General features: G+C 39.9%; 1 protein-coding gene across 4 annotated transcripts in view; it reads right to left on the bottom strand.

Annotated features, from left to right (window-relative positions):
* Positions 1-27725, bottom strand: part of LOC105465096 (tetratricopeptide repeat domain 39C) — a 120068-nt gene that overhangs the window by 57804 nt on the left and 34539 nt on the right. For all 4 annotated transcript variants that reach the window (XM_011713325.2, XM_071085526.1, XM_011713336.3 and 1 more), the window contains exons 2-4: positions 11533-11581; positions 9567-9695; positions 6448-6562 (exon numbers count right to left, since the gene is read on the bottom strand). In XM_011713325.2, the coding sequence (XP_011711627.1) occupies positions 6448-6562; positions 9567-9695; positions 11533-11581 (293 nt within the window). The remainder of the gene's footprint in view (positions 1-6447; positions 6563-9566; positions 9696-11532; positions 11582-27725) is intronic.

Raw genomic sequence — 27725 nt, forward strand, 5'->3', positions numbered from 1 at the left:
GTCCTGGAAGGAGACTGGTTAACCCGTGATGGAAGGTAATTCAGGCTTGCCTCTCTTGTGACCCAAATAATAGACCTTTTTTTTTTCTTGAGACAAGGTCTCAGTTGGATTGCCCAGGCTACAGTGCAGTGGCACTATCTCACCTCACTGCAGCCTTGACCTCCCAAGTTCAGGTGATTCTTCCACCTCAGCCTCCCGAGTAGCTGGGACTACAGGCACACGCCACCAAGCCTGGCTGATTTTTTGTTTTTTCAGTAGAGATAGGGTTTTGCCATGTTGCCCAGGCTGGTCTCAAACTCCTAGACTCAAACAATCCACCCACTTCAGCCTCCCAAAGTGCTAGGAGCCACCGTGCACAGGTGTGAGCCACCGTGCCTGGCCCAAGACTTTGAAGGACAAAAGATGATTTAGTTTTCACCAGTCAGCCCACTGCCTTGTTATCTTTAACCTTCACCAACAGACCTTTTTTTTTTTTTTTTTAAATTATACTTTAAGTTCTAGGGTACATGTGCACAACGTGCAGGTTTGTTACATATGTATACATGTGCCATGTTGGTGTGCTGCATCCATTAATTCATCATTTACATCAGGTATTTCTCCTAATGCTATCCCTCCCCCCCCACCCCCATTCCACAACAGGCCCCAGTGTGTGATGTTCCCCTTCCTGTGTCCAAGGCCTTTCACTGTTCAATTCCCACCTGTGAGGACATGCGGTGTTTAGTTTTCTGTCCTTGCAACAGTTTGCTCAGAATGATGGTTTCCAGCTTCATCCGTGTCCCTACAAAGGACATGAACTCATCCCTCTTTATGGCTGCATAGTATTCCATGGTGTAAATGTGCCACATATTCTTAATCCAGTCTATCACTGATGGCCATTTGGGTTGGTTCCAAGTCTTTGCTATTGTGAATAGTGCTGCAATAAACATACGTGTGCATGTGTCTTTATAGCAGCATGATTTATAATCCTTTGGGTATATACTCAGTAATGGGATCACTGGGTCAAATGGTATTTCTAGTTCTAGATCCTTGAGGAATCGCCACACTGTCTTTCACAATGGTTGAACTAGTTTACACTCCTACCAATAGTGTAAAAGTGTTCCTATTTCTCCACATCCTCTCCAGTACCTGTTGTTTCCTGACTTTTTAATGATCGCCATTCTAACTGGTGTGAGATGATATCTCACTGTGGTTTTGATCTGCATTTCTCTGATGGCCTGTGATGATGAGCATTTTTTCATATGTCACCAACAGACTTCCAAAAGGCTCACTTCTCCAATCCCAATATCTTCCTGAATGGCATTACCTTTCCTCCATTTCCTCCCTTTAATTTTGCCTGAGGTTGCAAATTTTTGAATTTTTGCAATCAGATCCTGGCAATGGACTTGAACAGTAGGATATAAATAACTCCCACACGCTTAGCATTCCAATAATGGAACACTAGGTATAAATGGATTTTCATATCTACCCACCATGTTCTAGGCAAAAACATCCTACCAGGGTCTAAGGACACAGAGAAGGAAACAGACCTTCATTCTTTATAACCCTCCTCAGGGATAAGGGATACTTGATCTTCCCAAAGATTCAGAATCACTTGTTCCCTGTGCAACCTCTATGACTAACTTATGTGCCTATGACTGAAGTATCCTCCTGAATTAGAATTTATTTACTTACTTATTTTTTCCTACTGCCAAACCATGAGTTCCCCCAGGGCATGAGGTGCATCTCATTCGTCTCTAGACTACCAGCACCTATCATCTCACAGCATGTGGGCACACAGGAAATGCTCAACATATGTGGAGAAGAGGTAAAACAGCAGGTAGACTGCACAGTCCCTGCCCTCAAGGAGCATGTAGCCTAACGCTTTAGGCAGACATGTAAATATATATGAGTATTGCTATGCGATACATGCAGTAAATGGTGATGTACAGGATGTAAGTAATAGCACAACAAAGGCCAGATTGGCTGGGCATGGTGGCTCACACCTGTAATCCCCACACTTTGAGAGGACAGGGTGGAAGGATCGCTTGAACCCAGGAATTCAAGACCTGCCTGGGCAGCATGGTGAGACCCCTATTTCTACAAAAACATTTTTAAAAATTAGCCAGGTGTGGTGGTACGTGCCTGTCGTCCCAGCTACTCAAGAGGCTGAGGCAAGAGGATCACTTGAACCTAGGAGCTCAAGGCGGCAGTGAGCTATGATCTCCAGCCTAGGTGACAGAGCCAGGATTGACATGAGGAGGGAATGCTGTACAAAGGAGGAAGGCCTGGGCTGTACTTGATTAAGCATAAGAGAAAGATAAAGGGGGTAGGGGTGTTCCACACCGACAGGGTAAGGTGAAGAAAAGCTCAAGGCAGCAGGGGGTATTCAGGGAAGTGTGAGAACCTCGGCTCAGCTAGATGAGGTAGTGGAAGGGCAGGGGGCTGGGAAAGAGTCTTATATGCTCTGCACAAAAGGAATTCAGGCCTTGCCTTGCAGGTGAGGCAGGCCAGCTAAGTGTTTAAAGCATGGGTTTAAGCGGTTCTGGAAAGATGCTCTAGCAGCAACAGAGAGTGTGGCCCAGAGGGGAGCAAGAGGCAGTGTGGCTACTATTCTAGCCCAGGGCACAGGGAGCACCTGAGGGAGAAGGCCCCAAGAAACCCAGGTTTCTGGGCCACTTGGCAGGTGGTAGCACAATGGGAGCACATGGACAGCACCAGGATTTCAGTTAGGAAACGAGAAAACCATGGTTCAGGCCCTGGTTCTGTTATCATCAACAAGCTGCATAAATCATTCAACCACAACTGTCTCACCTGTCAAAGCAGGAAAACAATCTCATCTAAGGAAAACTGGAGTATACATGTCGTCAAGAATACAAAGGTGAGAAAGACATGGGCCCTCTCTTCAAATCCAAAAGGAAATAAAGGAAACTTACAATAAAACAAGGTGGCAAGTGCCATAAAATATGTTTTAAAAATAATTTCTTTTTATCACAAAAGTAATATATTCTTGCTGCAATAAAAGACCCTTGGATAATAGAGTGAATTTAAAAGATAGTATGGGAAATTAAAGAGATGACGGAGTAATTCATTATAAGGAAGTTTAAATGAGATAAACACAAGTTCTTTTAAAAGTAAGAAGCATTGACTGGGCATGGTGGCTCATGCCTGCAATCCCAGCACTTTGGGAGGCCAAGGTGGGTGTCACTTAAGAGCAGGAGTTCGAGACCAGCCTGGCTATATGGTGAAACCCCGTCTCTACTAAAAATACAAAAAATTAGCCAGGAGTGGTGGCATGCACCTGTAATCCTAGCTACTTGGGAGGCTGAGGTACAAGAATTGCTTGAACCTGGGAGGCAGAGGTTGTGCAGTGAGCCGAGATTTTGTCACTGCACTCCAGCCTGCATGACAGAGCGAGAAACTGTCTTTTTTTTTTTTTTTTTTTTTTTTTTTTTTTTAAAGTATGAACCATTAAAAAGTTCACATTGGCTCATCTCTACCAGAGCTCTGGCCTGTGTGTGTGCCCCTGGCCCCTCAGTGCTGCCCTGCTCCAGGGGTGGGGAGGGCCATCCATTAACAAACATCTCCAACAAGGAGCTTTGTGAGTTTTTTTTCCCCCCAAGAAAATTACCCATGTAAAATGTTTCCTAAGAAATACAGATCCCAACAATGAAGTAAACAAATTATTTGTAGCTTAATAACCCACTGGGTGTCTGAAAGGCAAATAGAGCACACTGTTGGTTGTTTTTGTTTGAAACAAATACTGAGCTATTCACAAAGCAATAACCACTACATAAGTTTATGACAACCCAAGGCTTTCATGCCTATGAGAATTTCACTTCAATGTCAATATCATATTCAATAAATCACAGGACTTCAGGAAGAACCAAGAATGCTGTCAAATACTATGATAAACAGGATTAAGTAACAATAATATCAAACTATTAGAATAGGCAAAGGCTGTGAAGATAATTTGTGAAAGAAATATAGTTTATGGATAAAATGCAAAAGCATGTTCAACCTCACTAATATCCCCCAAAAATGCACACCAATCTAAATGTCCATGAGGAACTGATTAAATGCATTAGGGCATATTCATATGACAAACTAACACACTATTATTTAAAATTATGTTCTGAAACTGAGTCATAGGGAAAATATCCAAAGTATAATTGAAAAAGAGAAAATAAGATACAAAATACTATAGATTCAATTTTGCATAAAAGATAAAGAAATATAAAGCAGATTGTTATTAACAAAAAGAGATTTTCTCTAAGTGTTGAAATTGGAGATGATGACTTGCTTTCTATCTTTCCAAAATTTTCCATACTAATATTTAGTAATTTTACAATCAGAATAATCTTAAATATAAATACTATTATCTAATAATTCTCAGCTTCACGAGGGCAGGGACTAGGTCTGTGTTTGCTTATCTAAGTGCTTAGCACACCGCATGTGCTCTGTAATTATTTGTTGACTAGATCAATGATTGAACAAATGAAAGACAGATATACTCATTTAAAAAGTTCTGGCTGGACGCGACAGATCATTCCTGTAATCCTAGCACTTTGGGAGGCCGAGGCGGGCAGATCACGAGGTCAGAGTTCAAGACCAGGCTGACCAACATAGTGAAACCCCATCTCTACTGAAAATACAAAAAATTAGCCAGGCGTGGTGGCAGGCACCTGTAATCCCAGCTACTCCAGAGGCTGAGGCAGGAGAATTGCTTGAACCTGGGAGGCAGAGGTTGCAGTGAACCGAGATCGTGCCACTGCACTCCAGCCCAGGCAACAGTGCGAGACTCCATTTCAAAAAAAAAAAAAGTTCTGATACACTCTCACACTTTAACTTTTATTACATTTGCTTTATTCTCCTCTCTCAACAGGTATTTTCTTTTCTTTCCTTTTCTAAGTCTTGCTCTGTCACCCAGGCTGGAGTGCAGTGGAGTGATCTCAGGTCACTGCAACCCCCACCTCCCATGTTCAAGTGATTCTCCTGCCTCAGCCTCCCAAGTAGCTGGGATTACAGGCGCCTGCCACCACACGCAGCCAATTTTTGTATTTTATTAGTGATGGGGTTTCACCATGTTGGCCAGGTTGGTCTCGAACTCCTGATTTGAGTGATCCGCCTGCCTCAGCCTCCTAATGTACTGGGATTACAGGTGTGAGCCAAGGCACCTGGCCAGATATTTTCTTAATGGTTAAAATTAGCTCCTTACAAGAGTCTTTGAGTGTCAGGAAAAGGGAGTAAAAAATCACAGAGCTCTTGTCTTGACCAATGAGGTCCAGATAAGCTCCGGTACTCTTTTGTATCTGAGTCAGCAGTGCACTCCAAATGGGGGATTTGACATTACTGTATTATAGAAAATTCACATGAGCTAGGAGTTCTTGACCATATAAGTAAGGTATTATTAGAAGAGTCCTTAGAAGAGGGTTAAGGAGAAAAAGAAGTATTGAATCAAAGCAAACAGTGAATGTACATCATAGAACATATTTTAAAAGAAAGATCAATATTTAGAAGTCCAAATTTCAGAGGTCAAAATAAAAGTTAAATTCCACTTTTGACTTCAGCCAAACAGAAGCAAAGCATCCCTGGTACGAGACAGAGACAAAGATGGAAACAGCAAGAGAAATAAGAAAAAGGGGGAAAAACTGGCTTCTGATAGGCTAGAAAGAAAAGAGTATGTTATAATTTAAAAGAAACAGATCCTTCATTTAAGGTTTAGGAGAAAATATCTTTCTGACAGTGAATTTGAATTGATTTCCTTTTAGAATTTTCAGTTTTTTCAAGTAAGTTCTATCTACCAAAATGGCAAGTTTCTGCTATCAATATCAGAGACCACCATAACCACATAATTAAAATAATTACGTCAATTTTAGACTCAGTCATAGGACAAGCTTTAGAGGCTCACTTGAATCTATTTCACTCAAGAAATTAAAGCTAAACCTAGAAAGCGTTTGTTCTGGACAGACTAATTAAGAAATTAGTTTATATCCCTCATTAGTTTGTTAAAATGCAGGTAATTCCACTATATTAGCAAATCTTTAATGATCTTTAACGATCTCCTAATATATGTGAAACCATTGAAGGCACTCAGGCCTTAATAACAACTTCCTGAAAACCGTAAATTTAAGCCAGTTACATTTCACTTTAAAGGTTATGATCACAACCTGATTCCCACAAAGAAGAAGTATTATACATCTACATACATATAAAAGGCACTAGCAATTGCTGTAAGTATGACAGAATTCCTTTGAGACAAGAGGATGAGACAGACTCTGGCACAAAAACTGCTCCACTAAACACACATTAAATACTTGTGGTTTCAATTTCCCCAGTAATAAATCAGTATCATGCTCCAAAGAGGCGCCACGTTTTCAAAGACTGAAATACAAGGCATTCTTTAAAAAGCGTATTACTAATTGTGTGCACTGAATAGTGAAAATCATTAAGAATAACGCTTCAGCATACCTGACAATTCTTGTTTTACAAATGAAAGCACAGCCAGGTACACCTGACAGTCAGCTATGATTATCTGCCTCTGAAGCCGATCAACCATAGAGGGGGCGGATTTTCGGACATCAACCTGTTTGGCAGAAAGAAAGTCCACACTGATAAATCACACACAACAATGTTAGTCCCCCAAAACAGTATTAGGTTATTGTACAAAATAATTTTACATAGGAATTGTGAAACCTGGCACTCAAAGCCAAGAACAAATTTATCCTATGAGCCTGGCAGCTCCAAATTCCCATTAGTCTAACTGTTTTGTTTGTTTGAGCCCTGTAACTCAAAGACAAAAATATTCTAAGTGATACAAACTGAGTTCATGGGGAATACGAAAAGCAACAAAAATCTTCAGAGTTTCACCTTTTTTTAAAAAAAAAAAAAACGTAAAGTCTTTCTTATTCAAAATAAAAATCATTAAAAGTACAATATATTCCTTAAGTAGATAACCTGAAAAGTCAACTTTGCAGCCACCTGTCTTCAGGTAGGATAACATCAGGGGCATTCTTTTCAGGCATGCAACTGAGATGTAAAGATCAGAAACTGACTACATTTCCATTAAGGAGAAAATATTCTGGAATTAAAAATTAGCTTTGAATAAATCACAAACAGTACTTGAAATATGTCATATAAATACAAATATGCAAAAAGTCAAGTCACTTTTTATAAAATATTGGTCTTTATCATAACGTTTCTAAAATGAAGAACAGAACAGTCCAGAATAGAACACTCTGCATTCTTAGTACAAAGTAAACTTGAATAAGTTAAATAGCTTTCATATGCTATCACAATGACAGAAGAAATAATAGGATTTTTGCAAATATGTTAACAGTATACACAGTAGATACACCAGAATGATCTGTTTCCTTTTTTTTCTAGATTTTAGCATAATCCATCGTGGTCACTGTTCCAAATCTAGCCCCAGCACTCACTATTCTGTTCACTTGGGAAAATGTCAAGATGCTCTGTTTCCTCGTTTGTAATAGCATCTATTGTGCAGGATTGTTGGGAGGGCTAATGAGATACTGAATGTGAAAATGCTTTTTAAACTGCAAGGACTCATTACAAATGTTAATTATTAACACAGGTGCCAGACATGGTACTAGATACTGATGGCAGACATGTAAGCTTTCATTCTACTGAGGAAAATAGACCATATTACTGTGTACTGTGGAAAGCTCTCTGAAGGGTAAGGACAGGAAACTACGGGAACCTGTAGGAGACACACTTAACAGGGCAGGGGGCCTCAAGCAAGAGTCCTTGGGGAAAAGGACACCTAGAAAGAACTAAAGAGGAGTAGGAACCAGGAAACGAGGGAGGAGAATGTTCCAGGCAGAGGAAACGTAAATGCCAAGTCAGCCACATTAAGGAGTCTGTACTTTATTATAACGGCAATGGCTGGTGAGGGGGGCCACTGAAAACCAAGCAAGCAAGAAATTTGCATTTTAGTGACTATATTATGGACAATGAATTAGAGCAGCAGTCCCCAACCTTTTTGGCAGCAGGGACCAGCTGCATGGAAGACAATTTTTCCATGGACTGGGTTAGGGGGTTGGGAGGAGATGAGTTAATGGTTTTAGGATGAAACTGTTCCACCTCAGATCATCAGGCATTAGTTAGATTCTCATAAGCAGTGTGCACCCTAGATCCCTTGCATAGACAGTTCATGCTCCTATGACAATCTAATGACGCTGTTGATCTGACAGCAAGCAAAATTCAGGTGGCAATGCTCACTCGCCCTTCAGCTCACCTCCTGCCCTGTGGTCTGGTTCCTAACAGGCCACAGACCAGTACAGGTCCATGGCCCAGAGGTTGGGGACCCCTACGTTAAAGAACCGTGAGACTGGAGGCAGAAATACCCATGTGTCTTAGACAGGTGGGATAGTGTCTGACCTACAGAGATGGCAGTAAGGATGGAGAGCAGTCAATGAATTCAAGAGGTATTTAAGAAAAACAGTCAACAGCACTTGGTCATTGATTAGACATTATAAAACATTGGTCTTTATCATAATGTTTCTAAAATGAAGAATAGAACACTCCAGAATAGAACATTCTGCATTCTTAGTACAAAATAAACTTGAATAAAATAAGTTAAATATCTTTATATGCTATCACAATGACAGAAGAAATAATAGGATTTTTGCAAATATGTCAACAGTATACACACAGACACACCAGAATGATCTGTTTCCCTTTTTCTGGATTTTAGCATAATCCATCATGGTCACTGTTGTTCCAAATCTAGCCCCAGCACTCACTATTCTATTCACTTGGGAAAATGTCAAGATGTTTCTGTTTCCTCGTTTGTAACAACATCTGCTGTGCAGGATGTGTCAGGCTGGAGAGAGAGGAAGCTAGGAAAATTCTGGCCCTCTGGAGCATCAGGAGGTGGGACCCTTGGCCCATCAGTGGCTTTCTCATGGTGGACACCATAAACAAGAGCAGAGGTGAAGCAGTCTCCTATGATGCTTCATAGGCAGGGCACGGGCATGCAGGAGCAGAAGACAGGTGGCTTCTGATGACTATATCCAACAGACTGATCTGTCAGTGACGTATGCAAGACCCTTGGGCACTCCGGGTAACATCAGAGTTAGGAGGATGCCTCTCCATAGCCTAGCACTTTTGCACTGGAATGGTGAGGGGAAAGTCAGGAAAACTGGATTCTGATGGTATTATGACTATTTGCAACCAAAGGCTGGTGAGGCCTGGGGAAAATTAGGTAAACAGCTGAATTCCAGAATTATACCAAAATGCAATTCTATTATTCATCAACCGTCATCGTATCCTACTTGAATTACATATAGGAAAACCTCATTAAAACAGCCCTTGCCACACGGCCCATTATGGAAGAAGATGACTGTAAGATATCAAAAGAACATACACTGAATAGCTCTGGAGGACTGAAAGCAGCTTTTGTTTTTATAAGAGATACATTTTATATGACCAAAAACCATAAGAAACATTGTGGTTTTTCAGTCATATTCTAAATACAAAACCAAGCAAACAGCTTTTGTTCTAAATGAACAAAAGTGATATTCTAAATCAGTGGCACACAGTCCACAACCTAAAGCCGCAGTACTTACATTCTTCTTAATTTTATTCTTGATTGTTTCAATTACTCCAGCCTCTTCACTTTCACACAGTTTTTCTGTGGTTTTTAAGTCATCACATGCCAACTGCATTTTTTCTTCCTCAAATGTCATCATGGCATTCTTCCAAGAAAGAAAGAAAGAAAGAAAGAATGAATGAATGAATGAATGAATGAATCAGTATCAGAAAATTTAAGCCAATTTATTACAAAACTCCAAATAAAAAAACACTTAAGTTATTTATTGCAAGCAAAAGAATCACAATGTTATGGCATAATCTATTCATTTAAAGAAACTATAATCTCAACATGAAATAAGATTATACCTCTATCACATCATCATGAAAAAAATATGGTAATAAATGTCCTTGCCATTACTGTTCCACAATTTTTGTTGTTGCAGTTATTAAACATGGTAACAAAAATTCTCTATAATTTCTGATTGGTCTGCTCAATTCAGTTTTTACAATGGTGTCTAATTCAAAAGTTCATTCCACCCACATATGGATCCCTGGCTCTGCCAAGAACTGCACAGAAATGCTAATGAAACAACAGCTTGTAGGTACTCTTAGAAAATCTTCAGTCTTTCCAGGGACTGCAATTCCAGTAGGTTCACTTATAAGGAATCCATTTTATATTGTCTATGTTTAAAAATTCCATGACAGCTTGTTACCAGGCACCTGATCCTAGTGGACTTTTTCAGGCCACATTTAACGAGGTAGGGGAAATCTAGTGAATGTCTGCTGAACACCTGTGACTTTACACAGTAGAATTGAGGTTTCTGAGATGAATGGGCTTACAGGGGCAGAGACAGACTTGCTGCAGGATACCTGGTTCTTGGAAGGACCTGATGAACCTACTGTCTCCAGCTCCTCATTTCCTATCAAATTCTACCAGCTCCATCTTGGCCTTTCAGGCTTCCTCAGTATGGCTCTAACCTACTTTTCCATTCTAGCCAAACCTCAGCCCAGACTTCCCTGCCACACTCTTCTTCCCAACCCTCCTCTCAAGCTGCTGAAATCTCAACCCTGCTGTGGCCTTGCTTCTCCTCCTCCACCACCAGACTCAGCCAAGACCCTTTGGTTAGATCTCATTTGCAGCCCTTATAATCACTTGGGTTCTAATGTTACAACCGCCACCCAGTACCATGTTCCTTAGGGTTGGGAATAATGTATTCGTTCAAACAATAGCCCTTAACATTTTTGTTGCATTAACTGGCAATAAGAGGAAATAAATACCTTGAATAAAAACTTCTCACTGGCAGCTGGCGTGGTACCTGTGGTAGAGCACTGCCAGGCTGTGACACGCCCATTTGCTGACATCTTTCTAAATCTTGGATCTAAATGCTTTCTCTTTTTCAGTCTCTATTACGACTTTTTTTTTCTTGCTGTTACACAATTCTTTAAGTCTTTTAAAAAAATTACGTGTTTGAAAATAATTTGTGTGATGTTATTACTGTTTCTGGAAAATGGAAGTATCCCATTTTCCACACTGCCCAATGTACTTTAAAACCTAACTGCAACCTACTTCCTCAATTCCCAAATACTCATATTTGGAAATGTAATACTAACAGACAAATTTTAGCTCTGCTCATTTAACTTGTCCTCTAGTCCACATTTACTCAATAATTTTAGAGCAAACCTTTATTACCCAAACCCAGACCTTTTTTCTACCTCGAATACAATTTTAATTATTAAAGTTCTTTCCATTACATTTTTATTCTAAAAAGGACTTTGGTTAAAATATAGTACCCTATAAATAAGATGTAAGCATTGTATTTTTAAAATTAGGGAAGACAGATTATTTCATAGGCATTTGGTAACAGGCAAAAAACTTGACTTCAGTTTTAGACTCTAAAAGACTTTCTACAATAGTATATCTATATAACTGGTAGCCACTAACAGACATTACTTTATATAATTGTTTCTTTCATGCCAGTAGGTCTTAAGATATCAACTTACCAAAAAACTGACAAAGCTGGCTCCAAAACTCATTAGTGGGCTATGATTTCTGTTAAAAAAAAAACACACACACACACACAATAAAATTATTTTCATTGTAAAATTTTATTTTAAAAGCATTTGACATATCACGATTACCATATAATCCTCCTAATTGGATAAAAGAAGTTAAGGTCATCAAGCAGATTAAATTACCCTAATAAAGAAGGTAAAGAGGCAAGGTGGTTTACAGCTCTATCTGCCAGGATAGAATTTGCCTCTGATTCTTCAAATTAAGGCAAACAAAAAGTCAAATTAGAACAGACACTGCCTTAGTACACTTTTTAACTGTGGCTGTTAAAGAGTTGACACAATAAATATAAAGATGGTAGAAACAGGCCAGGCGCAGTGGCTCACGCCTGTAATCCCAGCACTTTGGGAGGCTGAGGCAGGCAGATTACCTCAGGTCAGGAGTTGCAGACAGGCCTAGCCAACATGGCAAAACCTCATCTCTACTAAAAATACAAAAGTTAGCAGCAAGTGGTGGCAGGTGTCTATAATCCCAGCTATTCAGGAGCCCGAGGCAGGGAGAATTGTGTGAACCCGGGAGGTGGAGGTCACACTGAGCCAAGATCGCACCATTGCACTCCAGGCTGGGCGAGAGTGAGACTCTGTCTCAAAAAAAAAAAAAAAAAAAAAAAAAAAAAAAGATAGAAACAAACTGACAACTACAAAACCTTGGCCAAAGAAAGATGGTTATTATTCATTTTTAAAATAATCTTCTACCGTTACCAGTTAGATCATTTTTAAAATGCAAAACTTGTTACAAATGTTCAACACAGAAAATCAGTATAGTTTCTAGAGTAGATCAAAGGGTCTCTTCACTGAGTCAGACTTCACAAAGTCACTCATCAAATCCGAGAACCTTAGGAATGCCTCCCTAAGAGTCAGCCATTCCCCCTCGTAATCATCTGATTTTGTTGTAAGCCAAAAATGAAAGCAAATCAATATCAATTTAAAGAATAAAAGAATATAAATGTTCTGCTTCAAAATCCAAAATAGTACAAAATCCAGATCTCTATAAATTCCACTAAAAGGAAAAGCTAGTTGTAACTACCTTCTTAAATGAAAACCATTTTATTGATTTTTTATTATGCAAATACTATATGGTCACTATAAAAAGGTATGAAACAATGTATTCTATCTCTGACTATAAATACAGAATATATGCAAAGTGAGAGTATGTGTGTGTCTACGGGAAAGAGAAGGTGCACGCTTACATGTGTCTGAATGTGTGTGTACACACATATGCCTAATGGATATCTTGTACATACATTTTGGCAGGCAAGGTCAAATATATTCTTGGGATAAAATGCTAGCAGTAGCATTACTGAGTTAAAGGGTATGCATATTCATTTTTCTCCTGGTGCACTGTGTGTGTGTCAGAGAAAGACAGTATGTGTGCCATCCAGGACTCTATTTAACACTAACCTTCTGCTACCATTTTCTTTTTCATCTACTTAGTACCTACCTAAATTCTATAGTTAATAATAGTCCGCTTATCCCATTTAATAGATTACTTAAGCCAACATGAAAAAAAAATGGGAAGGTCAATTCCCTTGTGAGGAATCCCTAACCAGCGCTCACACCCATGAACCTAGATCAAACCGCAGACTTTTGTAGCATCTGTCATCCCCACAATCTGCCTCAAAATACATGTTAGTTTTTCTCATCCCATAGCACTATTTGGGCATAACAGTATGTATAGTAGGGCATACCCTACCCTACTATACATATCATATCCACCTTACACACATAGCAGGTGTTCCGCAAATCCGAGTCGGTGAAGGAAGGGATGACACAGAATTCTGTCTTTCAGGAACAGACGCATCTCAATCAAGTGCTGTGTACTGCGACTTTTCCCTCCTTTTCCCTGCTTACATATTAGCCACTTTGCCATTTGAAAAATGAAGGAAGCTGAAACTAGGGCCTACTGTTGCCACATCTGCTTCTTATTCTTGGCTAAAATTAGGTTTCTGAGAGCTGTGGCAATTAATTATTCATGGTACCTAACCTGGCCCTTTTGACTTCACATACCATCTTATCATTTAAGTGGGGGAAAAAAACCATAGCAACAGCCCAAGGTTAAACCCCCACAGCACCGGGTGCATCGGGCACGTGACAACACACTCGGGGCGGGCGGTTGTCCTCTCAGGCTGCACATCACTCGCTGTTAGAAGAGCTCGATCTAACATGGTTCACTTGGTCCTTGGTTTTTTGGTCGTTTCTTTTTAAGACAGAGTCTTGTTCTGTCGCCCAGACTGGAGTGCAATGGCGCAATCTTGGCTCACTGCAACCTCTGCCTCCTGGGTTCCAGTCATTCTCCTGCCTCAGCCTCCCAAGCAGCTGGGATTAGAGGCAGGTGCCACCACGCCTGGCTAATTAATTGTATTTTTAATAGAGATGGAGTTTCACTATACTGACCAGGCTGGTCTCAAACTCCTGACCTCAAGTGATCCACCCTCCTCGGCCTCCCAAAGTGCTAGGATTACAGGCATGAGCCACCACACCCAGTCCACTTTTTTTTTCTTAAACTTCACATATTTCAAGTGATCCTAAGTTAACTTACTGCATCCTAATCAATTGTGGACCATGCATGTGTCTCTACACAAAATGCATTCATTTTGGAGATATGGAAATGTTCCCAAAGAGTACGAAGGTCATTAGTTCAAAACTGGAGCTGTGGAGCGGGAGGAAGAGGCTCCCAGCTCATTTCAATACTGCTCATATTTGGAACCAACAGACAAAGACCAAACAAGAGGGGAGTGGGAGTGCTATGTGAAGGCTGCATATAAAGGTAAGCATTAGAACCCAAATACAAACCTTTCTAAATACCAGAAGATATACAAAAACTGGGGCGAGTGAAATAAACCATAGTGAAAAACCTACTTAAAAAAAAAAAAAGACGACTAAATATTTGCTGATATTGAAAAAACAATGGTAGGATAATCTATAACATTTTTTTCAAAATTGATACCTATAAGGTGAGGGAGGGGAATAGGGAAGAAGAAACAAGGATGCAAATGAAGTTCCCTTTTATACATCTTGTTTTGTAGATTTCATTTTGGAACCATGTAAAAGTTATTCACAATAATATTGGATGCTAATAATGCAACCCCTAAAGTCAAAAGAAAGTGACTCAAATATCCCTAAAAGCAAATCCAGTTGGTAACATAACACCAGAGCAGAACTAGTCCAAGAGACTTTACAACACAGTAATCTGACAGTATATCCCTATTGTGAAATAGCCTTAAAAACTGACCCCAAAAGGTGGCCAAAAGAAAAATCTTAACCTGCTTTCAGTAATCATATTCTTACTGGACTGGACAAGTGGGTACTGTTATTCTAAGGCTGCTGGGTCGTAGTATGTGAGAAAGCAATCAGTTAAGTATATCAGCATTTGTTGGGACCCAGGACTCTGTGCATAGGAAAAAGGATGAAATAAACTTTTAAATCCTATAGTCCAGAATACAAACTGGAAGAATAAAAGCAAACTCATTGAGTTTTTTATCTTTAAAAGAATACGGCCGGGTGCGGTGGCTCACGTCTGCAATCCTAGCACTTTGGGAGTCTGCGGCAGGTGGATCACCTGAGGTCAGGAGTTCAAGACCAGCCTGGCTAACGTGGTGAAACCCTGTCTCGACTAAAAATACAAAAATTAGCCAGGCGTGCCTATAATCCCAGCTATCTGGGAGGCTGAGGCAGGAGAATCTCTGGAATCTGAGAGGCAGAGGCTGCAGTGAGCCAAGATGGCGCCACTGCACTTCAGCCTGGGAGAGCTGAAGACAGAGCGAGACTCCGTCTCAAAAAAAAAAAAAAATGCAAATCAAAACCACCATAAGATACCATCTCACAACAGTCGGAATGTTTATTATTAAAAAGTCAAAAAACAACAGATGCTGGCAAGGTTGTGGAGAAAAAGGAACACTCTTACACTGTTGGTGGGAGTGTAAATTAGCTCAACCATTGTGGAAGACAGTGTGGCCATTCCTGAAAGACCTAGAGGCAGAAATACTATTTGATATGGTTTGGCTGTGTCCCCACCCAAATCTCACCTTGATCGTAGCTCCCATAATTCCCAAGTGTTGTGGGAGGGACCCAGTGGGAGACAATTGAATCATGGCGGGGATGGTAGTGAGTAAGCCTCATCAGATCTGATCGTTGTATAAGGCATTCCCCCTTTCACCTGGCTCTCATTCTCTCTTTGCCTGCTGCCATGCAAGACATGACTTTGCTCCTCCCTTGCCTTCTGCCACGATTGTGAGGCCTCCCCAGCCATGTGGAATTGTGAGTTAATTAAACTTCTTTTCTTTATAAATTACCCAGTCTAGCCGGGCGCGGTGGCTCACGCCTGTAATCCCAGCACTTTGGGAGGCCGAGGCAGGCGGATCACAAGGTCAGGAGATCGAGACCATGGTGAAACCCCGTCTCTACTAAAAATACAAAAAATTAGCAGGGCGTGGTTGAGGGCGCCGGTAGTCCCAGCTACTCGGGAGGCTGAGCCAGGAGAATGGCGGGAACCCGGGAGGCGGAGCTTGCAGTGAGCCGAGATGGCGCCACTGCACTCCAGCCTGGGCGACAGAGCGAGACTGTCTCTAAATAAATAAATAAATAAATAGATAACCCAGTCTCAGTCTCGGGTATATCTTTATCAGCAGCATGAAAACAAACTAATATACCATTCAACCCAAGAATCCCACTACTGGGTATATACCCAAAGAACTATAAATCGTTCTATTTTAAAGATACATGCACGTGTATATTCACTACAGCACTATTCACAATAGCAAAGACAAAGACTTGGAATCAACTGAAATGCCCATCAATGATAGACTGAATAAAGAAAATGTGGTACATGTACACCATTGAATACTATGCAACCATAAAAAGGAACGAGATCATGTCCTTTGCAGGGACACAGATAGAGCTGGAAGCCATTATCCTTAGCAAACTAATGCAGAAACAGAAAACCAAACACCAAATGTTCTGATCTGTAAGTGGGAGCTAAGTGATGAGAATATATGGACACATAGAGGGGAACAACAGACACTGAGGCCTACTTGAGGCTGTATAGTATTCCACAGTATATGTACCACATTTTCTTTTTTTTTTTTTTGAGACGGAGTCTCACTCTGTCCCCCAGGCTGGAGTGCAGTGGCCCGATGGAGGGTGGGAAGAGGGAGGGGATTGGAAAAAATGAAAAATTAGTACTAGGTTTAATACCTGGGTGATGAAATAATCTGTACAACAAATCCCCATGGCATAAGTTTACCTATGTAACAAACCTGCACATGTACCTCTGAACTTAAAAGTTTAAAAAATTAAACAAATTTATATGGAAAAGTAAATGATTTAGAATCGCCAAATCAAATCTGAAGAACAGCAACAAAGCTAGATGCTTACTTTACCAGACATCAAGACAATTAAAATTAAGAATTTCTGTTCAGTCATAAGCGATTGGAAAAAGCAAACCACAGACGGGGAGAAGATATCTGCAATACACATATCCAACTAAGAGCTCATCTTCAGGATACATTAAAACCTTCCATGAATCAGTTAAAAAAAAAAAAAAAAAAAAAAAAAAAAAAAGACTGAAAGCTTACTAAAAAGATTGCCAAAATCTTACAATAGACACTTCACAAATGAGGGTATCCAAAAGTCAATAAACATATTTAAAATGCTGAAAATCATTAGTTATCAGGGAAATACAAATTAAAACCAAAATGAGATACCACTATACTACTCAGGTTGTCAGGAAGGACTGACACTTTCAAGTGTTAGTGAGATGTGGAACAACTAGTATTCTCCTACGTCGCTTATCAGTGTCTACTAAATCTAAACATATGCCTACCCTAGTAACTTGTTTTATTAATTATGAACTTGATAATTTTATTATTTGTTCTAATGAATTTTTTTTTTTTTTTTTTTTTTTTTTTTTTTTTTTTTTTGAGACAGAGTCTCGCTCTGACACCCAGGCTGCAGGGCAGTGGTTGGCTCACTGCAGCCTCCGCCTCCTGGGTTCAAGTGATTCTTGTGTCTCAGCCTCCTGAGTAGCTGGCACCTCAGGTTCATGCCACCACACCTGGCTAATTTTTGTATTTTTAGTAGAGATGGAGTTTCACCATGTCGACCATGCTGGTCTCGAACTCCAGACTTCAAGTGATCCACCTGCCTCTGCCTCCCAAAGTGCTGGGATTACAGGCGTGAGCTATCGCATCTAGCCTCTAATGGATTTAACAGTGGTTTAATTTTATGCACATATAGTTGTCATTAATTTTTTTAATTTTAGGTTGTGGTACATGTAAAGGTTTGCTATACAGGTAAACTGTGTCACAGGTGTTTAGTGTACAAATGATTTCATCACCCAGGTAATAAGCACAGTACACAATAGGTAGTTTTTCTATCCTCACCCTCTTCCTACCCTCCACCCTCAAGCAGGCCCCGCTATCTGTTGGTCACTTCTTTGTGTTCAGGTGTACTCAGTGTTTAGCTCCCACTTATATGTGAGGACATGGAGTATTTGATTTTCTGTTCCTGCATTGGTTTGCTTATGCTAATGGCCTCCAGTTCCATCCATGTTCCTGCAAAGGACATGATCTCATTCTTTTTTATGGCTGCATAGTATTGCACAGTATATGTACCACTTTTTTTTTTTTTTTTTTTTTTTTTTTGAGATGGAGTCTCGCTCTGTCCCCCAGGCTGCAGTGCAGTGGCCCGATCTCAGCTCACTGCAAGCTCTGCCTCCCGGGTTCACGCCATTCTCCTTCCTCAGCCTCCCGAGTAACTGGGACAACAGGTGCCCACCACCACGCCCGGCTAATTTTTTGTATTTTTAGTAGAGACAGGGTTTCACCATGTTAGCCAGGATGGTCTCCATCTCCTGACCTCGTGATCCACCTGCCTTGGCCTCCCAAACTACTGGGATTACAGGCGTGAGCCATGGCGCCCAGCTATATGTACCACATTTTATTTATCCAGTCTCCAACTGATGGATATTTAGGTTGATTCTATGTCTTTGCTATTGTGAATAGTGCTGCAATGAACATACGCATGCATGTGCCTTTATGGCAGAACAATTTATATTCATTAGGGTATATACCCAATCATGGGATTACTGGGTAAACCAGTAATTTTCACAACAGAAATTAATGATTATACTCCCCGAAAAGACACATATACCATGTTAATAGCAGTGTTATTCATACTAGCCTCAAAGTGGAAATAACTCAAGCATCCATCACGGTAGAACAGATGTAGTATTGCAGCATATTCACTCAATGCAATAACATGAATTAATCTCATAAGCAATAACGTTGAGTGAAAGAAGCTAGATACAAAAGAGTATCTATGTATATGTAGATGAGTCTATGTATATGAAATCCAAAACCACTATTCTGACTTCTGATGATGACAGACGTCTGGACAGTGGCTTCCTCTGGAGAAATATCAATTTGAGAAGGAGCCCAAAGGAGGGCACTGGAGTGTTGGAAATGTCTGAGAACTTTACCTGGATAGTAGTTACACTGGTGTTTACATTGTAAAAGTTCTTCACTGTACTAAGTTTTTCCTTATGACAAAGAGAAAAATATTAAAAAGAAAAACAATCAGATAAATGATCATTGATGATTATTGGATTATATTAATAAATTAGTATTCATTTTTTGGTGTGCAATGGCACTGTGGCTATATTTTAAAGGAGTTTCTACTCTTTAGAGGGATATATGAAAGTAATTACAGATAAAATGATATGTTGACTGGGATTTGTTTCAAAATAATTTGGGGCAAAGAGATTAAAAGGGAACAGAAGATAGACAAAGCAAGACTGTTCCTGACTTGATAATTATTGAAGCTGAGTGACAAGAACATCAGAATTCATTAAATTATTCTACGTACTTTTGAAGATGTATAAAATTTTCCAAAATAAAAAGTTAAAAAACAAGGCCAGGCATGATGGCTCACACCTATACTCCCAGCACTTTGGGAGGCTGAGACAGGAGGATTGCTTGAGACTAGGAGTTGCAAATCAGCTTGGGCAACATTGTGAGACCCTGTCTCTAAAAAACAATTTCAAAAACAGACATACGTTTTACAAAACACAAGGTATCTTTTGGAATCCTTTCATGAGAGGGCCTCTTATGTTCACCGCATTTGCTTTTTAAAAATGAACCATCAGTAATAAAACGACTCTAAAATTTTCTCTCTGTATGAGTCACCCAAAGGTAGAAAACCTGTCGTGAATGAAAGGAAGTAATTGATCCTCATTCTGATATTCGCCAACATTGCCTTGGACTTTTTTTTAAGGTTTCTCAAAGATATTAAAAATTGGATAGATGAAGATTTTATTTCCTGAAACGCAGTGGAAGAGAATGTATATATTTGATTCTCAAAGGAACATTTCTCACTTACGTAAGTGGGCATCATCACTGTAAAACAGTCCCTAACTGAATGTGTTTCTTTAAATGCAATTTTCCTGCCCAAAGTAGTGAATAGCAGGAATTTTTTGTCTTTCATTTTTCTGAAAATGTTCTAAACTTACTTAATGTTTAGTTCTTAGAATTTTCCAGAATGACTTTTCTCCCCTTCAAATGTGTGGGGGGTTTGGACTCTTGGGGATTATAAATGAAGCACAGGGCCACCTGAATCTAATCAGCCTGCAGCTGTCATCCACATCTTTCACTGCAGCCCTGAGACCTGAGATCTGAGGGCTGAAGAAAAAATTGCATGTACTCACCCCTGCTGCTCTTAATGGAAGCTCTGCTTTCTGGGACCATGCTGTTTAAAAATCACAGTCCCAGGGGGAGCACTGGAGTTAACTTTGTACAATTAGCAAAAAGGGCAACACTCAATGCTTCTCTAAGGCCTTAGACCTTGCCTTCAGAAACACAATTTTTGCCAAAAGGACAAGTGATATCCCCTGCTCTGCTTGTTATCATCAAAAATGGGCTTTAAGAAGACAAAACTGGTTTGGTATTTCATCTTTCCTTCTGAAAGAAGAGTAAAACAATGCCAAGAAAACTACATGCATGAAGCCGTTTGTTCCAACATTATCCAGAATAGAGAAAAATTGGGTTTTAATGGACCATTGGAAAAAAGCTTTATGCCACTGCATTTGGCAACAATTTCTTGGATATGACACCAAAAGCGCAGGTAATGAAAGTATATAAATTGAACTACATCAAAATTTAAAACTTCTGTGCCTCCCAGAACATAATCGGCAGAGTGAAAAGGCAACCAACCTATGGAACTGGAGAAAATATTTGCAAATCATATATATGATATGGGGTTAATATCCAGAATATATAAAGAGCTCCTACAACTCAGCAACAACAAAAAACAAACAACCTAATTAAAAACTGGGCAAAGAACTTGAATAGACATTTCTCCAAAGAAGATGAACAAATGGCTATATAAGCCCATGAACAGAAGCTGAACATCACTAATCACTAGGGAAATGCAAATCAAGGCCACAGTGAGACACCACCTCACACCCACTAGGATAGCTACTATCACAAATGAAACAAAATAAGCGTTAGAAAGGATGTGGAGAAACTGGAACCTTTGCATATGGTTGGTGGGAGTGTAAGGTGGTGCAGCCACTATGGAAAACTATAGGCAGTTTCTCAAAAACTAGAATTACCATACGATCGAGCAATTCCACTTCTAGGTATATACACAAAAGAATTGAAAGCAGGGACTCAAACAGATACTTGTGCACCCACGTTCATACCAGCATTATTCACAACAGCCAAAAGGCAGAAGCAACTCAAGTGATGAATGGATAAACAAAATGTGATATACAAACAATGGAATATTATTCAGCCTTAAAAAAAAGAAAATTCTGATACATGTGACGAAATGGATGAACTTTGTGGACATAATCCTAAGTGAAATAAGCCAGTCACAAAAAGATTAATACTGTATGATTCCACTTCTATGAAGTACCTGTCACAGTCAAATTCATAGAGACAGAAAGCACAATAGCGGTTGTCAGAGGCTGGAGGTGGGGAAAGGAATGGGGAGCTATTGTTTAATGGGTACAGAGTTGGAGTTTTGCAAGATGAGAAAGAGTTCTGCAGATTGGTTGCAAAACAATGTATATGTACTTAACATGACTGAACTGTAAACTTGAAAAATGGGTAAGATGACATATTCTGTTACGTATATTTTACCACAATTTAAAAATTAATTGAACAAATTTTCTACAATAGAATGACTCATAAATAACCAGATGGAATATCATCAAGACCTAAAAATGTTTTTCGATAGAATTTAATGTGAAAACAAAAGTTCTGCGTACATTTTTCAACACAGACAGACAAAAAATGAAAAAAATATTGTGAGGGGCAAGATCAAGGGGGTCTTCTTCAGTGCAAAGCGTGTGTACAGCGGGGAGGTTTAACAGTCACGACTGAAACTGCTCTAATCATCATCTCTGTTTTCAAGTTGTCACCACAGACCCTTTCTGCATTTACACTCCTTCTAGAGAAAAAAATACATCATTTAAGTCGATTTACTTGTTCTACATCCCTGTGGTTCGGTTGTGGCTTTGACACAATTTTCTCATTAGAATATATCATCCAGTCAACCAAACAGAATAATGGGGCGATTCAACACAAGACCGCCAGATCCCGCTTATGTGAGAACGAGTGATTCACCGAGTGGCAAGCTGAGGCCTCACAGTGCCCAGCTGTGGCCCAGAGCACCCTGAGCACAAGGCTGGCAGTGAACTGAACCCATAAGAAGTAGAGAACAGTCCTCAGTTAGATGAGGTCACTCCCCAAGACAGTCTTTTGCATTTTTTCCCAAAAACAAATGCAAGTGATTTGAGGATCACTTTTTATATTATCCACATAAGTAGTATAAATAAGATTTTTAATGCATCCCTTTCAAAATTTAAAAAAAGGGGGAAAAGGCCACTTTTGCTCATTCTCTTATTTAAAAAATTGTTTTTTCCCTTTTAATTGTGAAATCTCTCTACTTAGCTAACTCCTCCCCACCGTGCCAAGAAAAATAAAAAAGGATTTTATAATAAGGAATCTGATAATCTGATGAGGGCTGAGTTAAAAACTAAAAATATGTGCTTTGAACACGTAAAAGTCAGCACTAAATAAAGCCTTGAAATGTCCCAATTTCACAGGAGACTGATGGTCTGAACGTAGCCCCCACATAGTCTGTACTGTTCTTGTGGTTCCTGGGCTATCGGCTCATTTTTACTGTTCTATATCTCAAGTTCTCTAACTTGAATACACTGTGGCAACAATCAATAGATAAGATTAATTTAGTACTTCTGCAATGAGCTATATTTTCCAAATTCGTTGAACTTACTTTGTAACACCATTCAGACATGAGAAACTATTATGGGAGCAACTTGGAGGCCTCAACCTTAATTGAAAGATGTTGCAGCAATCACAGAGAAAGGAGTATCTGTTCAGCCAGTGCCACAGAACATAAAAGCTTTTATATCACTCACCACCTAAAGAGAAAGACTTGTCTCTACTTATATTATGACAGGAAGAAAGAACAGTGACGTCTTCAGCACCTTATTCACGTGGCATTCATTCAACGGTTTATTAAACAGAGCATCTTCCATATGCAGAAAAGGGAAAGGTCTCTTGCAAGTGATAAGTGGAAAACTCTACATCAAAGGTCTGAGAAGAAAAGCAACCTATTCCCTCAGACGGTGGCCAAGGAAAATAAAAGGGGAAATGGTTTATTTGAAGGCTTTTTCTTGACACTATTCATATTGTTATTAAGAATATTTTTCAAAAGGAAAACATCTGATTTATTCTGAAAGCATCTTACTTTAAAAGTCCTCTCAATGCTTCCTTTATATATTACAGATAGCATCTTTAGAGGTCTCATATATGATTCGACAGCATCCGTGGAATGTCTCTTTTTGAATCCTGCTACAAATCAGATTATAAAACAAAATTCATTACTGTGGTATTCCTAAAAAGTTAAATCACTTCCACAGTAATACCATTGGCTCTATCTCATTCATGAGGTCTCCTCCTCCCAACAGACCTGAGAGACAGGTACAGTTACCCAGGTCCAACTCCATGCCCTGCACACTCCACTGCTCCACATCTTCTAAGGATCCATGATAAATTTCCAATTCCCAGTGGTTTCCATAGTACACAGCTGACACTGAGCCTGCTTCTGGAAGGATTAAAATGTCACCTCCATCCAAGCCAAATAACTAGGAAGGTGATTAAGAAATCAGGCCAAACAAAAACAATAAAATTCAGGATCATAGTCTAATAAATAATTTTTCGTTTTCCAGTTTGTTCCTTGGCTCCACCAAAGTTATCTAAGAGAAAACTGTAAATTTTCTTTTAAAAAAAGCAATAAATTTTTTCTTAAAGCAAGACATTTAATTTTAAAATCACCCATCTAAGTCATGACTGGATAATGTTCTTCAGTTTAAAATAAATAAAAAGTGACCTTTTCTATAGTTAGGGCTTTAGGAAAAATTCTAATGAATTTAGTTTTGTTCCACTCACTCATTCAAAACATGTCTGCTGAACACCAAGTACACAGCCGACCCAGTGCTATGTGCTGGGGATGCAAAGATGACCAAGAATACGCCTACTCTTCAGAGAGCACACAGTCCAGTTTGGCAACTAGAAAGTCCAAATGGCCCTTCTAATAAACAGCGATGCAAAGTGAGTAAATGGTGTTACTCTGACTCACATCAACATCCCGTCACCATATTTTTTGTGGACAAATGAGGGCCCCTTAACACCATATTTGATGAAATCTGAAAAAGGCTACTTGCCATCTTTGATCTTCCCTTCTCTAGTATTCTTTCTAAAGATATATGAATATGTCTCCAATCACTCTCTATATTTTAATTCTCTGCAGAGCACTTATTACTATTTGATATTTGTATCATTATTTGTTTATTTGAATAAATGGAAGTCCCCAAGAGTGGGGACCCCATCTCTGTTACATGCTGCTGTCCTGACCACCTACAACAAATCTGGAGTTTAACAGGTCCCCAATACACGCTTGTTTAGTGAGCCAGCCAAGTCTTACAAAATTCATACTTCCCGTTTCATCTGATGAACTGTCCTCCACAGCGTCAAAAAATGACTAGATATAAGACCTTCATCACCTGAACCTGTAAAACTGCTTTTACTAACAAAAGTAAACGTGCTTATTTCCTTTACCAGAAGATAGCTGTGGGGAAATTCATGGAAAGACTTTATTTGCTTTTCAGACATGACTCAAACCATGACCTTTGGGGACCTTTTAATCTGAAGGATGGCATGCCTCTAAAACACTGATCACCCCAGCCATTTAGTTTATGAGTGTTTGATTTACAAACGTTTGGAATAGGTCCAGTCTTGTGTTCAGACTTGTTTTGAGCATGTGCCCACCCTTTTGGGGAATATGGGAGTCTGTAGCCACCACCAGCTCACCCCAGACATCCTTGCAGGTCAGGGGCACCTCAGGCCTGGAGGCGTACCAGTCCCCAGAGAGCATGGCCCCTGTGTGCACAGCGATGTTTGCACTTACAGCCACTGCGGTTTCTGTTTATTTTTGTTAACTGCTTGTGATATGGCCTTGCATCTTATCAGCAAAAAGACTTTGTAATTCACTGGCTGGTGTGGAGAAGCCGTGAAATTCACCAAGATCAGAGAAGCTGTAAGCCCGTAGCAGGCAGGGGATGGGAAGACTTTTGGGGTCAGTCGACTCTGGGTTTCCTCCCCACTGAAGGGAAGAATAACCAGGAGGCTGGACAGTCCATTCCTACAGCCTGAGGTAGTAATTATCTACAGTTAGATCATTATTGAGCCGCTCTCTAAGAGGTACCATAAAAACAATAATAACCATTACTTCCTATGGACTATTGACCATACTTGACCCTTACTTCACCCTTACTTCCTATGGACTATTGCTCTGACTGATGCGTTTCTAGCACACACGTACATGAAGAATGCATCCGGAGTATGGCAAAATATACTCAATCACGGAAGTAATTTAAAATAGACAAGTTCAACAAGATGACAAAAACAGAATTTCACTTTTTTTCTTTTTTTTTGAGATGGAGTTTTGCTCTTGTTGCCCAGGCTAGAGTGCACTGGCATGATCTCAGCTCACTGCAACTTTTGTGTCCCGGGTTCAAGCAATTCTCCTGCCTCAACCTCCTGAGTAGCTGGGATTACAGGCACCTGCCACCACACCCAGCTAATTGTGTATTTTTAGTAGAGACAGGGTTTCACCATGTTGGTCAGGCTGGTCTTGAACTCCTGACCTCAGGTGATCCACCCTCCTCAGCCTCCCAAAGGGCTGGGATTACAGGCATGAGCCACTGTGCCTGGCCCAAGATTTTGTTTTTTGGTTTTTTTTTTTTTTTTGAGACAGGGTCTTGCTTTGTCACCCAGACTGGAGTGCAGCTCACTACAGCCTTGATCTCCCAGGCTCAAGCCGTCCTCTTACCTCCCAAATAGTTGGGACTATAGGCATGGGCCACCATGCTTGGCTAATTTTTGTATTTTTAGTAGAGACAGGATTCCGCCATGTTGTCCAAGCTGGCCTTGAACTCCTGACCTCAAGTGATCCAGCTGCTTTGGCCTCCCAAAGTGTTGGAATTACAGGCATGAGCCACTGCACCAGGCCACATTTCACTTTTTAGCCTCTCTCAGTTGTCTAGCAAAGGAAAAGCAAGCAATGCAGGGGTGTCCCTTAGAATGTAGGAGTTTTAAGCAGGACAAATTATGGGAACAATAAGAAAGGAGAAATGGTGAACAGGACAGGGGATACAAGTGTCTGACCAGGCATCGGCGACTGGGGGCTGGCAGCCACCACCCTCTCAGAGCCCCAAATGGTGTCCAGAACCCAGCCAGCCAGGCCTGGGAAGAAGGAGGGGAGAAAAGAGAGAGAAAGCAAAATGAAGGCCAAGGAAAATGGTCGGACCCTGAGTCCCCCATCTTTTAATTGCCAAATGCTTTCTTGAGTTAGGAATATCCAGTCTAATTAATATGACAGATTATTTAGAAAGGGGATATTTAAGAGAGAAAGTAGTAACATAAAAATTAAGTTTGTCTCCAGATAAGAATAGGGAAAACAGGAAATGTTTCCATTTTTATTTCCTTTCCCAATATTACTTTAATACTATAAATTTCCAAAAGAAACTAAAAATTTTGGGGCTTGAGTGTGAGGGTTCCCGCCTGGGCCACTGACCTCCTGCCTCTCTCCTCAATGGTTCCTGCTCAGCCTCTAGCCTAGGTCCAAAGGGTGCTGGTTCCAGACCACCCTTCCTGGTCCCTCGGGTTCGGCTGGATCCCTCCTCTGGGTTCTCAAGATCCTCACCTTCACTCTTCAGAACACAACTCACACCCACACAGTGCCCACCTGGCACAGCATTCAGCACCCAGAATGCCCTCGATGGGTACTTGATGAATAAGTGAATGAGAGAATGAGTGAGTGAGTGAACAGCCTGAGAAGCAAACGAACAGAAGGCTATCTATGCTGAGCTATTTAAGGTGGCTATGAGATAGTTGACATTGTTTCCATTTCTTTCCATGTTATAGAGCTGATTTACTGAGTGAACAAACTCACTAAAATAGTGCCTGGCATATAGTAGGTACAATGTAACTATTTATTGAATGAGTTAATAAATAATGAATTGGTCTAAATAAACAAAAATCTTTTCCTTGCCTACGAAGTTACTCCTGAAAACAGGATTAATATTTGAGTAGTCTCTGGAACATATGAAATGTTTTAAATGATTTCCTGCCTTTACCATTAGCTCTCTTTAAAACACCATTTTACAAATATAGTTCTTGAATCGTTCACCTGTAGAATGCTGAAAAGTACTAAAGGTGACATTATAAAGGGCACTTCTTAAGCTAGGAGTACTATCATAATTATAAAATTTTCTCTTGAGTTGGCCAACACGTCTTAAGAACTACATAATCATGTATTGACATATTCATTCCATAACTGTATTGTTAAATTTTACCAATTTAAAATGTAAATACAGTGTTTCAAAGAATATATTTCTACAATAGAAAACAACAAATCTATTTTTCAACCTACACACTGATTGCCAACCTCAGCCTAAAAATAACTTCGTCTTTGAAAAGCCCACTTAAGAAAAACAACCTCAAAACAGTAATCAGTGCTACTTCCTATGAAAACGTCAC

This window comes from Macaca nemestrina, chromosome 19, assembly GCF_043159975.1.
Source record: "Macaca nemestrina isolate mMacNem1 chromosome 19, mMacNem.hap1, whole genome shotgun sequence".
Taxonomy (NCBI): Eukaryota; Metazoa; Chordata; class Mammalia; order Primates; family Cercopithecidae; genus Macaca; species Macaca nemestrina.